The 14443-nt window shown below is 44.0% G+C and overlaps 2 protein-coding genes across 2 annotated transcripts; both read right to left on the bottom strand.

The window, feature by feature from the left end:
• Nucleotides 1-4463: 4463 nt before the first annotated feature.
• LOC129596893 (uncharacterized) lies at nt 4464-5858 on the bottom strand. Its single transcript, XM_055494292.1, has 3 exons — nt 5479-5858; nt 5305-5409; nt 4464-5210 (listed from the first exon to the last, which is right to left on the bottom strand). The coding sequence occupies exons 1-3, from the start codon at nt 5727-5729 to the stop codon at nt 4673-4675; spliced, it is 894 nt and encodes a 297-aa protein (XP_055350267.1). The 5' UTR covers nt 5730-5858; the 3' UTR covers nt 4464-4672.
• Nucleotides 5859-11755: 5897 nt separating this feature from the next.
• Nucleotides 11756-14194, bottom strand: LOC129596894 (uncharacterized). The gene is made up of 7 exons (XM_055494293.1): nt 14117-14194; nt 13910-14021; nt 13081-13351; nt 12925-13024; nt 12680-12788; nt 12156-12426; nt 11756-12096 (listed from the first exon to the last, which is right to left on the bottom strand). The coding sequence occupies exons 1-7, from the start codon at nt 14163-14165 to the stop codon at nt 11986-11988; spliced, it is 1023 nt and encodes a 340-aa protein (XP_055350268.1). The 5' UTR covers nt 14166-14194; the 3' UTR covers nt 11756-11985.
• Between the last annotated feature and the right edge of the window lie 249 nt (nt 14195-14443).

Genomic DNA, 14443 nt, shown 5'->3' with positions numbered 1-14443 from the left:
GATCACAAAGCACCAGGAAAAACTATTACCTGAAATACTATCACCTGAGTGTCACTTGTATACGTGTGATTTTATAAAAAACTGCCAGGTCAAGGGTCACCGCTCGACCTGGCAAGTTTTTATTTGGCAGCTGCATGGAAAAAATTACCGTGTGGTTATGAAATTTCACAATTTTATTTTGTTCTTCCACGTATTGCCGTTGATCGTAATGATGTAGCATAGGTCAAACGCTGTACATGCTGCGACAAATTTGTAAAAAGATCGTTCGGTATAATTCATAACCCGGGAAGCTCTAAATGTCGCAGTAATGTGCAGTATAACGCGAACGTAGTTAACGTATAGGTGGCACGGATAGCGGTAACACTGTCGCCTTTTCTACTGTCCAGTTAAATAACAAAAAAATCAGGACAGACATTATTACCGAACCTGTGCATTCATTCTCTGACTTAAAAAAAGAAAATAAGCAAAGATTTAAATAACAACGAAGCTACACTGGTTCAGCGATCCTAGTTTGAATAATGATCGCAATATTTAGTACTTGCAAGCCTGCATGCTATATCAAACAAAAAAATTTTGTACCAACATCCAGATCGTTCCAATGATTCGAAAGCGGCGGCCGTTCTTAACTGACCGCTGATGTGTAAAACTGAGCGGCAGCGGAAAAGGGCTACCCGGCCGGGTCTCTCTTGCATAAGATGGGGGTGTTTCCACCGCCATTGATGGGTTCGGCGGGGGTTCTGCCAGCTGGTGCCGGTGATCTGGGTGCGGCAGTAGCTTTGCCCCCTGCGGGTTTTGGTGGAAGTGCAGCGGAAGAGGATCCGGCAGCGTCCACTAAGGCTTTCATTTGAGGCGACATGGGGGCTACGTAGTCAGCGGGAGGAGTGTCGAAGAGCGGTCTGTCTGAGTACAGACGGGAATTGGAGAAATCGGCATACTCTGCGAACCTGAACAATGCCATAGCCGTTGCCAGCATCCGAAAAATTTATGTGCTCAGGATTTGATGCCTAGTTAGACCGTATTTAATATTTAACCACTTACTTTGGGCAGTCAACGTTAAAGAAATAATCACGACCAGTGTAATCTGGTTGAAAAGAGTCATATTGGTGCACAAGTAGCTTGTCATGTTTCCGTTGATGTCACACCTAACGTTCACGAAGCAATCATCAGTACAATAAGAAGCCCGCTATTTTCTGGCAAAGACGAACCTGTGGAAAACCTGACACTGTGTGTCGACATCGGCATAGAATCCCGGGCCGTTCTGCGCGCAGTTGAACTTGCTGGTGCCCGGTATTTGCGCCATTAAAGGATAGGACTCTCCAGGCAGCTCATTGATTAAAATGTTAATGATCTCCGGTGCTGACATGGTTGGTTTCAAGATATCCCACACATATTTCTGACCACTCATTGCACACAGAACAGCGAAAACTATGGCCCCACGGATTTCCATGATTGTACTAACAAATAAGGGAAGACGCTTACGCCAAGTGTTAAAGGAAATCACCGAAGAAATATGGCGTCAGTGTGCCAACCGACGAAGCGGAGATGCTGATGCTGACCGGTAAAATTTGGAGTGTAAATCAGTACATTCACACTGAAATCCACTAATCTGCAATAATTTTTTAATACAAAATAAGAAGCTCGTGATTATATACTACACGAGTACACGCGCTTTGCTAATTGTCTGGAATGAGTAATCAAGTTCTGTAATCTGCAGTCGGAAGTAATCTCCCGGCTGCTTCCTCGTCAAGTAATTCATGTTACATAATCGTCCGGCTGCTGTTTACTATAAAGCTAAAGGCGTTTTACGAACCGACGCGGCCGCGCATTTATTCAGCGTTTGATCAGCGTTCGATTTAGTTAGTCCTGACATGTCTGATAATGAAGGGCTTAATTGTTAAACGACGTCCCGGCTGAGAAAGACGCTGGCAGGAATAGCAACTGGAAGCTCGTTGACATGCATTTCAGCAAATATGCTACGGAAAGAACGCTTTCTTTAACGCATTATCATCGTTGAAATTCAATGATTCGTCGAGAACGCTAGAAAGCTTTTACCCGAGAACTTTGCCGAATGGCTCAGCGTCTCCAGACAACTGTTCGACGAGTTAATTCTGGCACATTCTCTTAAGACAGTCCTTGTTCCAAAAAACTGTGTCCAGCAGCGTCCGCGTGCACTTCGGCGCAAATGAAGGTGACCGTGGCGAGTTCCGCACGGAGATGCACGCGGTATCCGCCATCAAACTGATAGACACCACCTGGTTCGTGATGCTGCTCCTAGAGCCCTGCGCGATCGGTAAATGCTTGGCCCACGCTCGCTCGTGGTAGTTTAATTTGGCAGGGGTTAAACGTGGCAGTGGCACCTGCCAGTGGCATGGCAAGCAATAAAACCTGGAGAGTCTGGCAAGTAACAAGCGATAAAACTTGACAGATGCCGCATTAAATGTGGCACCACGTATAAGCGAGCTCGGAGAGTTTGGCCAACTGTCCATTCTTGAAAGGACATAATCAATTCTCCCTATAAAGTGTTAGCAGCATTATCGATGTACAAAGATCGCAATTAAGCTCCTTCGTGTACAGTTCAAAAGGTAACATTGTACGGTTGCGCAAAGTACCACAAAGAAAGTACTTTGTATAACAAGGCGCATTTGAAGTTGAAGTGCATTCGCGGTATTTCCAGATCTTAGAGGGACACTGCTAGAATATGCCTTGCGCTTGAGCATGATGCTTTATTCCGATATTTAAAATTTAAGTGCAGTTGATAAATAAGTGTCAGTGTTTGCATCGTATCTAAATTTCTCCGCACACCCCTTTGGTGCCGGTGGCTGAACTTGTGAGGATCCTTACCGTAAGTTAAGCTCAGCCATAAAGTTAAGGCTTCTGTCAAACCCGAAGCAAAACTGGCATGTGATTGTGATTAAGCCGCTCGTTTTTGCTGATGTGATGAATTTTTATTGCTAAAAATGAAAGGTCAAAATCCGGTTACATAAACTATAGCGCGTCGACAGGGCATTTTTTAACAAATTCAGTGATAGAGCAGTGATAGAGCAGCAGCATCTAGAAATGCGAAAAGTTGTACAAGCATACTTACTTTGAGCGACTTGATTCGCCTCAGGTTGAGTTTGATTTAATTTAAAAATATTCGCAAAAACTTGTAGCAATTTAATACCTAACTTGTGATTTGGCGGTATTTGATTTTGTAAATTATCTGCCAAAATGGAGGAAATCGGGATGACCGCTGTGGAAGATGATGATAAGATACTTGACGTAATTCGCCAACGGCTTTTTGCTTCTTTCGAACTGCTGCAACACTGCGAGAACCGTAAAACTTCTTAGCTTGCAAGTTTTGGCTTTGGACTGATGGCGACCTGTTTTTGCTCAACTAGTTGTGTCAGTTTTTTCGATTCTGTTGAAAGGCATCTTTGTTGAAACAGTTAGCATAAAATTTTGAATTTTTTGTTGTAAAAAAATTGGCAGAAGTTAATAAATAAATTAATAATCTATCCCACCAATCACATCACTTCCTGTTCACATTCCCATCACATCCCACCACCAAAACCTTGGTGGGATGACAACCCTACTCCACGGCATGCCATCAGTATTATGGACGACAAACAGTTTCGAACGGAAAGGAAACTAGTGCTATAATCGCCTGTAATCATCACGAGACTATGTCTGCAGAGAAACAGACAGAGTTTACTGATGGTGAGTGGAGCCGCGTTTTCGTAAAAACTGTTTTGACGAAAAACGGCTAGGCCCAGCATTAAACGGTGTCATGTTTTAATTTTTAGTCTGATATACTACGATACTGACTCATCTCAACTGTTCGGTATACGTGCACGTGAACTTCGCTGTTATTCCAACAAAACCGGCGCCATTTATATGGCACTTTTACATTCACAGTGTAGCTCCGCAAGCAGTTAGACTTCCTTATCTTCTTGCAAAACTGTACTCAAGGGGTTAGCACTCCTTGAGTACAGTTTTGCTTCTTGTTAAGCTAACTAATTACTTTGCCAGTTGTATATAACGGCGAAAATAGGCCAAGCGACACAATCAGATGAACCCGGGCGATATAGCAATAAAAATAGTACATATAAATATATTCTGCTGCTGTTTGCGTAAGTACGTTAAAATCAATCACACTGAAGGTATGACTCTGAATCTAGCTTAATTTTTAGATTGTCTAACAATGCCGGCACCTGCCGTTACAGTCACGTTTATTTAATATGGAGTCTTTTAAACTGGATAAGAATCATAGAACCATACTAACGCGCTACGTAAAGATAAATTCGTATTTTTTGTATTTGCGTTCTCGGTATTCGAGTATTTGACTATGATACCTGTTTGGGTAAGTAATAAATAGTTCTGTTTTTTGTTGCCTTAATCAGTACTGACTTTTGGCAGTTTCCCACCTTAAAGCTTTTGATACGTCTGAACACATTACCCTTGGGTATTTTTAATATGCGTATTACAACCTAGATATGAAATTATGTTGGTTCATTGGTTCTCACTTCTCAGGTTACCTTTAAAGGTCATATAACCCGATAAATAAATTGTGCAGTTAAAACAGACACGTAGATGTAGTGCCCCGTGGTTCATTATAGTGCAGCGGCGACAACAACAAAATATGCTAATTGTGAGCTGCACATCTGCACCGTACTGGTACAGATCTTTACCTTTACCAAGACAACTCCCACATTACAGCAGGGGTCGTTGTGTTCTGATCGGTCGGTTCCGCGAAGACAGCTTCCGTTGTCTCTTCTGTTGTCATCTCCGCAGTGGTCTTCCTGGTGGTTGTCATTGGGACAGCTGCTGCCGGTGCTTTGCCCTTTCCAGTTGGTAGAACCGGGGCCTTGAATTCCGGTATCGGCTTGACAGTCGGTTCGGCGGCGGTGGCTGTAGTGATACCCTTAGTCAGTACCATTTCCTCCTTGGCCCGGGTGATTGTTGATGCGTTGGACTGAGCGGTAGCAGAAGAGGGCTGCCCGGCCGGACCACTCTTGGTGAAAATCGCGGTCTTTCCTTCGACTTTGATAGGCTCAACCGGGTCCTTGCCAGCTGGTGCCGGGGAGCTGGGCGAGGCAGTAACTTTGCCCGGGGCGGGTTCCAGTGCAGGTGCAGCAGAGGGGGATCCGGAACCCCCTACTAAGACTTGTACGCCAGGCGACAGGGGAGCACCGTAGTTGATTGTATAGTAATCGAGATACTCAAAAAACCTGAAAACAATCGCATAGCCGTTGCCAGCATCCGTACTTTATATACTTAGGATTTGATGCCTTGTTAGACAGTACTAGATGCTTAACCACTTACGTTTGGCACTCAACATCGGAAAGGTTTTCACAAACTAGTGTAATCGGATTGAAAGCAGTCATATTGGGGCACAAATAGCTGGTCACGGTTGCGTTCGCGTCACACCTAGAGTAATGTTAACGAAGCATTCATCTGTATGATCAGAAGCCTGCATTTTTACAACGGCCGGCAAACCTATGGAAAACCTGACATTGTGTGCCGATGTCCGCAAAGTATCCCGGGCCAGGCACATCTTTACAGGCAAATTTAGTGGTAACCGGTAATTTCAGCAGCGTAGGATGCGATGGTCCAGCCACAATATTGGTTGAAAGATTTATAATCTCCGTCCTTGATGTGGTCGAATTTAGGATGTCCCATAAATTTTGAAATTGCTGACCACTGGCCGCACACAGAATAGCGAAAAATATGACCTTACATATTCCCATGATTTACTAAAACGGTGACGCCAAGTATTGGAGGAAGTGAATGAGATAATGTAACGACAGTATGCAGAGCGACGAAGCGAAGACACTGATGCTAATCAGTAAAATTTGGAATGTACTCGTACACTGGAATGCAGCAGCAGTTTTTATACAAATTATGCAGCTCGTCATACCGGATACGCGCTTTGCATGTTTGTTTGTTTGTTTGTTTGTTTAATCAGCTTAACGTCTACAACAATCAGGTAAACGCCTGCACGAGGTTGCAGACAAACGTTCAAGATCAGCTGCCACAAAAAATGACAGCCCCTTTCAAAAATTCTTCCAGCTATCGTAATCACAATGCACAGTAAACAAAGTTATTTCAGTATGTAACATAAAACGAAGGATATCACAATAGTCAACAAGATCAATCAGTACACCCATTCTCGCACGAAAACGTTGGAGGGCCAAAGTTCAGGTCGTAGGATTTTATCAGCATCGTCTTTGAATATTCCAATCCGCGCAAACGTCGCAGTGCGCTTGTCTCCACGTGGGGAACAAAACACTTACGAATCTGGTAGAAATTCCTTCGCTGTTCAGCTGATTGGCGATGAAATTGTTGTATGCTTTCACACTGGTGAAATTTGAATTTTCAAGGCGAGGAATACCTTTCACGCAAAATCAGCATGTGGTTTTCGCTTACACTGCAGGGTCTTGCTCAATTCATTGCGAGGTTCCACGTCAGCACCGTTGTAGATCTGACATCCACGAATAGATTTTGGCAACCGCTTAGTAGCAACGACATGTGCATACGAAGCATGGGTTGGCGGAGATGGCATAGGCGAAGGGTTCGATCGGGTTTCAATGCCAGCTGGCATAAACTCAGGACATTTCATCGCACCAAGCCGCGGCACTTCAACTTTTCGAGGTTTCCACAGTGCCCCTTTTTCTCCATCGTCTTCCTCTTCTCATCCAGAAGTTCCCAATTTCCCGGAGCGTATCCGAAGTTTTCATCAACAACACGCGCAACAAGAGGGTCCGAGATCACATCATCACTGTCGTATCCCCGCGCAGGGTCTCACCGCCAGTGGCGAGTCCACATTCTATCACGAAAACTCGTTCACATAGCTCTTGCACTCCGTTCTTTAATTCAGCGATATCATTAGACGACAAAAGGTTCTCCTTAGGAGGCTCCACGGCAAGACTTGGCAAGATTGTGAAGGGAGTAACTTTCAGCTGGTTCTTGATGGCCACATTTTCGACAGTCAATTCTTCGATTTTCGATTCCAGGCACTTTACATGGTTAACAAATTTCTTAAGTTCGGGTATAAATTTTTCCCAATTAACTTTTGAGCCAGAAAAGTCAAAAGAAAAGTCGCAATCAGTCATGTTTCCAAAATATTCAAAATATTCCATTTCAAATCTTGAGTGATCTTCAGGACAAGAGTGATCTTTTTATTTAATCCGTCGTAGCAAGTAGCCTCCCGGCTACTTCCTTGTCATGCACTTCATGTCATGTAATTTTTAGCAGGAAGTCACCATCCGGCTATTTTCAACTATGTATATAGCTCGAGGTGATTTAGTTGCACGTTGGCCGGTAACATACTAACGCGGATGCGCAGCAAGAAAATTTCTTGCTGTTGGAATAATCTTTATTAATAATCGACCAAGATATACAAATCAGTAAACATGCATGTATGTGTAAATAACACGGTTAAAACTTTCAATGTCACAGCAAAAAGAGCTTGGAAGTCGGAAATTTTCAGGAAGTCGTCGTCAAGTAGGTTCCCTATGTGGGCGGATGGCAAAGCATTGAGCCAAATACCTGCATCCGGAGTAGACTGTGCAAGGAGGCGCGCTCTGTTAATCTCATCGTCGCGATATACATACTTCCAAAAGAGTGTGCAGCGATGCATTGCACAGCGGTAGATCCCAAGACTTCTGTTTTTTCCGGAAACCTAATTCAGGAAGTTCTTGAAGGCGAGCGTTCAGTTTCCACAAGTTCATAGCTTCTGTGGTATCCACAGGCGGCCGTTAGGGAAGCAGTAACGACACCAGGTCAGATACGGAGTGAATCGAAGCCAAAAAGGCTGGAAGCGCTAATTCCTCCGATCGACGTATGCCGATACCACGTGTGATGACCGGCAGGCTTGCTTGCCGCCAGCTAGGGTAGTCATCGTGATTGGTTCGAACGTTGCACAGTAGCTGAAAACAGGAGCGCAGAGCTTCGTCAATCTGATACAGTTGCTGCGGGTATCTCCAGCGTTGCAACATCTCAACATGTAGATGATCTTGGGCGCGCCGAGACAGTGTTTCAGGAGGTACAGCGCTTGGTGACGGCAGAAGCTCCATTCCCTTGCATGCAGTAAGGATTGTCACAGCTTTTTCGGCAAACACCGGAGCAATCGCGTCATCCAATGCAGGCGCTCCAAGGAGAGAGCGCCTGTATTGGATGACTATTACCATCGGTGATTGCGAGTCCATATCCTTATGGTTAGTGACTTGTAATTCCGGTTTGGAAATCGCTTCAAACAGAAGTTATTTATTCAGACAGAAAGATTGACGGTGACGGTCTCACTGCTCACAAATCAAATCTTTTTGCCGGCAAACAGGTTTGTTAACATTTTTGACGGGCGAAACGGCTCACGGTTGGTAAATGTACGAGTTACGAGATCCGGTGCCTACGTTTATTTTTTTAAATAACCATTGATAACCATTAAGCGATGTGTTCGACTTATCTTTAGGGTGGATTGTCGGTACAGTATAATATGTGAGCAGTCCGTTGCCCAGTACTTTCAGTAGTGCGAACCCAGTTTTCGCAACCATTACTGGTCGCAAATTTTTGGAAACGACTCACTAGTTGTCAATCTAGACTCGGAGCAGAAGTCACATAAACAAGACCGCTCAAGGCATTTACACATCGCAGCAAGTATCGAAAGTAATTCTTAATTGCATGACAAAATACCACTTTATGGATTACTTTATGGACAAAACACCACTCACAGTCGAAGAAAAGTTTGATGTGTGAGCCGTAACCCAAACAAACCCAAGACAACGAACTTGCACCCTGACTGTAGTACATGTACTCTCGCTGTGCTATTTCCGATTTTTTCGCTATTGCTACACAGAGTATGCTCTAAAATTTTACTAGGAATCTCAAAAACTATGTCATTCATTACAACGATGCTTGTATTATTTATTTTGAATTTATCTTTCCGCTTCTACGGTAGCAAGCGAAACATATTCGTTAGCAAATTCAGGATTCAAAGTTAAAGGAAATCACATCTCAGTTTAAACACAGCAGCGCGTACACAACGTGTAAAATGAATTTAGGTGGCGGAAAGGGATATAAAATGGGTTTTATTATTTAGTGGATGTAGTTTGAGACGAAGCTGATACATGGTGGAAAGGCAAGCGGCAAGAATTACTAGTTAGCTAAGTCGGTCCATTGGCAGTTGCTGGCCTGTACTGTGAATTCGACGGTGGCGTTGCCGGCGAGAGATGGAGCAGAGCGCAAATGGGCAGCCCAAGGAAACTACGGAAAGTTAGTCAAATAGAGAAGCGTGGCCATGGTAAATATGCAGTTAACTTACACCAGGGCAGTTGTATTCTGGCTTATGACAGAATTCTTTCACAGCGTGGTCAATGCTGGCATAGTGTTTAAGGCCCCGGTGGCCAGCACCGCCACATCGTGCACATTGTTCCAGGTGCATCCGGTTTCGATGAAGATGGAATTGATCCGGTTCATTATCCAGTATGCTTGGAGGTAAGTGCTAGCGGTGTGGTTGCTGATAAAGTCTTCGGTGGCGCGCATTGAGCTGAGGTACAGGGTCTGGCCGACACGGACGCCGCCCCTGATTAACGGAAACAATGACAACACAACGATGACACTGCCAAGTGTTAACAGTTACACAAATTTCTCAGCAGCGCTACCGTTAAAGATACAAAAGCGATGTATCAAACTAGCCCTTAAGAATAGGTTGTTTTCGCTAGTTATCTGAGTAATGCAGTCAGACATTTCAACAGAAAAGAAACGAGCATTTTTGCCATGTTGCGCTATTTTGGTGTCCAATGTGCGACTGCAATTAATTTACGATATTTTCGGTAATTATTGTTTGACTACATTCTCCTGACCAAAACTGAAAAGACTTGACATATAGAGATCTATAATTTAAAGACTTACACATACGGCTGGGGGGACTCGTCAAATTGCTTTTTTAACCAATGAGTCGAGACAACGCGCTTTGGTGCGGTGCAAAATTCGGGCTGCGAACTTTTATCCTGTTGGTCACTGCTGTCAGCCACTGCAATCCACAGCGAAAAAATCCACAGCATGATACTGAATGTGCGTGGTGTCAGGCACAGTCAATCGATCAACTCGCGGAATTGACTACTCGTTACCTCTGCCTATCCAATTGCAGTCGCTAGCCTGTACTGTGAATTCTACGGTGGCCTTGTTTTTCAAAGATGTCGCAGTCCGAAAATGGGCGGTCCATGGAACCTATATTACGTCGGTGAACAAAAGAGGTGAACCAAGGACAAAATGCAATCAACTTACACCAGTGCAGTTTGCAATGCAGTAATCGTTCATGACGTTTTTAACGTCGGTGAAGTTAGCGTGGATGTCGGTGGTTAGTACCGCCACATCATGCACATCGTTCCAGGTGCAGCCTGCTGTCTTGAGGATCTGGTCCGTCAAATCCATGATCCGCTGGGTTTCGGGGATGATGCCGCCCGGGCTGATGATTTCTTTGTGGCGTTCAATATCTTTGAAGGCGCGCATCGAGGTCACGTACAGGATTTGACCGACACGGATGGCGGAACTGGTTAGCAAAAAGAACCACAACACAAAGATCAGCATCTGTACCGACGCAAAATAAAAAAAACCGGTAAAGTTTTTTTGGAGCAAATTTAAAAATTACTATGTTCTGTATTTTAGGACATCATTTTATTGCGTTTTGTGCTGAGTGTATCGCTTAAAAAATTAAACCAGTAGCAATTGCTGTTATACAGGGTAGTCAATAGTCACGCTAAGAATTTTTCAACTGTTTTTCCTAAAGAGAAAAACGCGTTTCGGGAGAGAGCAAGGAAAGAAAATAGTAGAAGACCATTGGAGCCATAATTATGGTCTATTTTGCCATTACAATCTTTTGAAAACGGTTTGCAAAGGACGATTACGGTAAGCTTAAACGGGTAAGGTAAGTGACGTCTGCGGTGTTTTCGGGGCTTATCAAATGCGTACTTCTAAACAACCCCCCATCGTAACCGCATTGTTGGCTCCAAAAATTAAGAAATTAACATACTGCCACGGCTGCTTTTTGGATTCCTTCGGCGAAGAATTTATGCCCGTGTAGTGCTTCGGTGAGTGGCAGCATTCTGGCTGCGGATGTGGGTCCGGTGTAGTCACTGCAATCCATAACATCAAATTGAGTGTACATTGTACAAGATATCAGCCAAAGACAGCTGATCAACTTACGGAAGCGATACGTTAACAAAGGTCACTTACTGCTGGTAGCGGCGACAACCAATGCAACAGCGAGGATTATCAATTTCATCGTGGGAAACAAGAAAACTACGAAAGGTGACAAAGGATAAAGTCAGATATAATTCTCTCGTGGATATTTGAAAACGTAACAGCTGATGGCAGCTATTGCGTTTTGCAAAGCGTTTATACTGTAAATACATTTCCCAAGCGAGTGAAAATGTTATGTCAGCAATAGAATCCCCTTAAACCGCTGATTCTTTGATCCGATCGCTGAGAATCTTCACAAATTCACGGAAAATATCAGCAACAGCAATACTAATTCTGAAACCAGTCGGAAAGTTGTCGATATCGGTAGCCGGAGCGACAGAGACCACCTGCCACGAATCTGCATTTTAATGCAGACTGCCTTACAAAATAACATGCGAAAGTACAAATCGCAACCGCGGAGTTGCGTCAGTCGGGGAGTAATGCCGATTTGCCAGGTGTGTTTTTATGAAATGAAATTTCCTATGTGAGTTCAGAAATTTTAATATGCTATACCATGATGTTTACATTGGTTCGCATTCATTTTGTTACCTCTTTTGATGCAAACAAAACCACTTGATGTGTTAATTCATGAAGCAAAATTAAAATTAAGTAAATCTAGGCTGAACCAAAAACGGTGTTCACGCTCTCTGCACCGTTTAAAATTGAGTTATTCGGCGAAAACGCATACGCAGTGGATGTTAGTAGCAATTTATTGGATGTATGTTGCGACAAGGCTGCCATGCAAGCCAGTCTCGTTACTAGCGAGGACTACTCGTGATCCACAGGTTTCCAGGGGCAATAGCTGGCCTGTACTGCGATTTCGACGGTCGCTTGGTTGGCGAGAGATGGAGCAGAGCGCAAATGGGCAGCCCAAGGAAACTGCAAAATGTCGGTTTAAAAAAAGGAGATTGGTCAAAGGAACAATTCTATCCACTTACACCAGAGCAATTATATGCAGATTCACCGCAGAAATCGTTTATGGCCTTGTCAATTACAGGGTAGTTTTCGCGGCCGCCGGTGACCAGTAGTGCCACATCGTGCACATTATTCCAGCTGCAGCCGGCTTTGCTGAGGATCTCTTCCGTCAACGTCATAATCTGTTTGGTTTCGGTGTAGGCGCCTCCCGGACTGATGATGGTGCGGTCGGTCAAGGTTTTGAAGGCGCGCACCGAACTCACGTGTAGGTTCTGGCCTACGCGGACCGCATACCTGATTAACACAGAAATCATCACATCACAAAAAAGAAACGGTCATCATTTCTAACAGGTTAAAAATTCCAGGAAAATTATCGATCTGCAAATAAAATTAAGTTTTGTATTTTAGGACATTTTTTCCTTTCGGCGCATCGTGCATATTATCGGACATCGAATAAAACCATAATGAAGTGCTTTTATACAGAGTGGTTACGCGCGTTACAACTGCTTCGTTGGCATTTGGTGCTAACCATAAGAAAATAACTTACTTCCACGGATTTGGGGCGCTTTCAGTCGATTCCACTAACGAAGAAAGAACAGGGTAACGCTTCAAAGGGCCGCAACATTCGGACTGTAAACCCTTATGCTGGGGAGATGCTGCAATCGACAGCATCGTACTGAATATGCAGTAATAATCTAGCTGCAGTTTAATGATATGGCTGTAATTCGAGACGAATCTGACACATGGTGGAGAAGTGAGCCATTATTGTTGCTCGCGCGAATCTCTGGTTACCCTTGTGTTCCCACTCGCAGTTGCTGGCCTGTACTGCGAACTCAACGGTGGCGTTGTCGGCAAGAGATTCAGCAGTGCGGAAATGAGCAGCCCAAGGAAACTACAATACGTCAGTTAAAAATGGTAGTTATAAAAAGAAACAGGAAACCGACGTACATCAGTGCAATTTAAAGCACGGCAGAACCTGTCCATGGCTTTGTAGACGGCGGGGAACTTGTCGTCGGGGTCACCGGTGACCAGGACTTCTACATCGTGCACGTTGCTCCAGGTGCAGCCGGCTTCCATTAGGATGTTGTTAATCAACATCATGATCTGGGTGACTTCGGCATTGGTGTTGCCCACGCTGAAAATGGTGTCGCGGTGGGTGAAAGAGGCGAAGGCGCGCAGCGATGTCACATACAGGATCTGGCCGACACGGACGGCGTATCTGATTAACAGAACAAATCACGATGCAAATGTCAGCATTTCAAGCAGAAAAAAGATCACATAAACAAATCTCTAATGTTCTGGCGGTTATAATGAGTACCGGCGAGTTATGGCGACTTATTGTTATGATCTATAGCTTAGGATATTGATTTCTTTTGGCCGCATGCTGTATAGTATCGATTTTATCTTAATAAAATACTGGTGTACGGGTGGTCATGCCCAGAGCAAATCGTTACCCAAATTTCTCAACTACTGCTAGTAAAAATAGAAAACCAAATTCAGAAGTTGACATGGAAGAGGATTGGTTTTATCTGGTGACCCTAATTATTAAGGGCAGGTCCATCCCTGATAATTGTTTCAGCCAGCGAAACGATTTAACGGTCCAACATGAATGAGAATAGCCGTCTGAATTACGTATGTTTGATTTTAGTATCAAGATTATTGTCTGGTTGAAAACAGTTTGCTTGGGAATTTTAAGGTATTTTCGAAATGATTGCATTTTCACAGTTCATAGTGGATAACCGCTTCTATGGGACATTGTGCTAATACAACAACTTACTGCCACGGGCTTGCAGCGTTTCCAGGCAGGGACTCCGATGGAGTAGTCGGGATGCTGTACTTCCGTACGCTGCAGCATTCGGACGGCGGACTTGGACCCAAGTCTGCAGCCACTGCAATCCACAGCAACATACTGAATATGCATGATATCAGCCAGATAGACATTTGATTAACTCGCGGAAGGGCGACATCGACAAAGATCACTTACTGCTTATATCTGCGGCAACTAGCAGGCCAGCGAAAATTATGAGTTGCATGATGGAAAACCCGGAAAACTACGAAATGTGGCAAGGAACGAAGTATAATATCTCTAGTGTATGTTTGAGAATGAAATCCCTGATGGAACATACTGGATTTCTAAAGGCGTTTATAAATGTTTTGAACCCGATAGAAAAGTTATGTCAGCAGTGGAATTTACGAAAACTGCTGATTTTTCCGTTTCAGCTCTAAGAATCTTTAAAAACTCACGGAATACAAAACCAGCTGTATTACCAATTCCGACAACCACTCAGAAAACTGTAGGAAGCAGTTGCCA

Source organism: Paramacrobiotus metropolitanus, unplaced genomic scaffold (assembly GCF_019649055.1).
Source record: "Paramacrobiotus metropolitanus isolate TYO unplaced genomic scaffold, Prichtersi_v1.0 Parri_scaffold0000097, whole genome shotgun sequence".
Classification (NCBI taxonomy): Eukaryota; Metazoa; Tardigrada; class Eutardigrada; order Parachela; family Macrobiotidae; genus Paramacrobiotus; species Paramacrobiotus metropolitanus.
This window is presented reverse-complemented; position numbering and strand designations above follow the sequence as displayed.

What these genes read in the sequence shown, in the direction of transcription:
- LOC129596893 (XM_055494292.1), bottom strand. Translation starts at nt 5,729, where the DNA reads ATGGGAATATGTAAGGTCATATTTTTCGCTATTCTGTGTGCGGCCAGT. An exon ending in CAATGTCAGGTTTTCCATAG is followed by an intron (nt 5,410 to 5,478) that starts GTTTGCCGGCCG and finishes ACATTACTCTAG; the next exon opens with GTGTGACGCGAACGCAACCG. An exon ending in TCCGATGTTGAGTGCCAAAC is followed by an intron (nt 5,211 to 5,304) that starts GTAAGTGGTTAA and finishes GATTGTTTTCAG; the next exon opens with GTTTTTTGAGTATCTCGATT.
- LOC129596894 (XM_055494293.1), bottom strand. Translation starts at nt 14,165, where the DNA reads ATGCAACTCATAATTTTCGCTGGCCTGCTAGTTGCCGCAGATATAAGC. An exon ending in AACGCTGCAAGCCCGTGGCA is followed by an intron (nt 13,352 to 13,909) that starts GTAAGTTGTTGT and finishes TCTGTTAATCAG; the next exon opens with ATACGCCGTCCGTGTCGGCC. An exon ending in CTGCGAGTGGGAACACAAGG is followed by an intron (nt 12,789 to 12,924) that starts GTAACCAGAGAT and finishes TGTCGATTGCAG; the next exon opens with CATCTCCCCAGCATAAGGGT.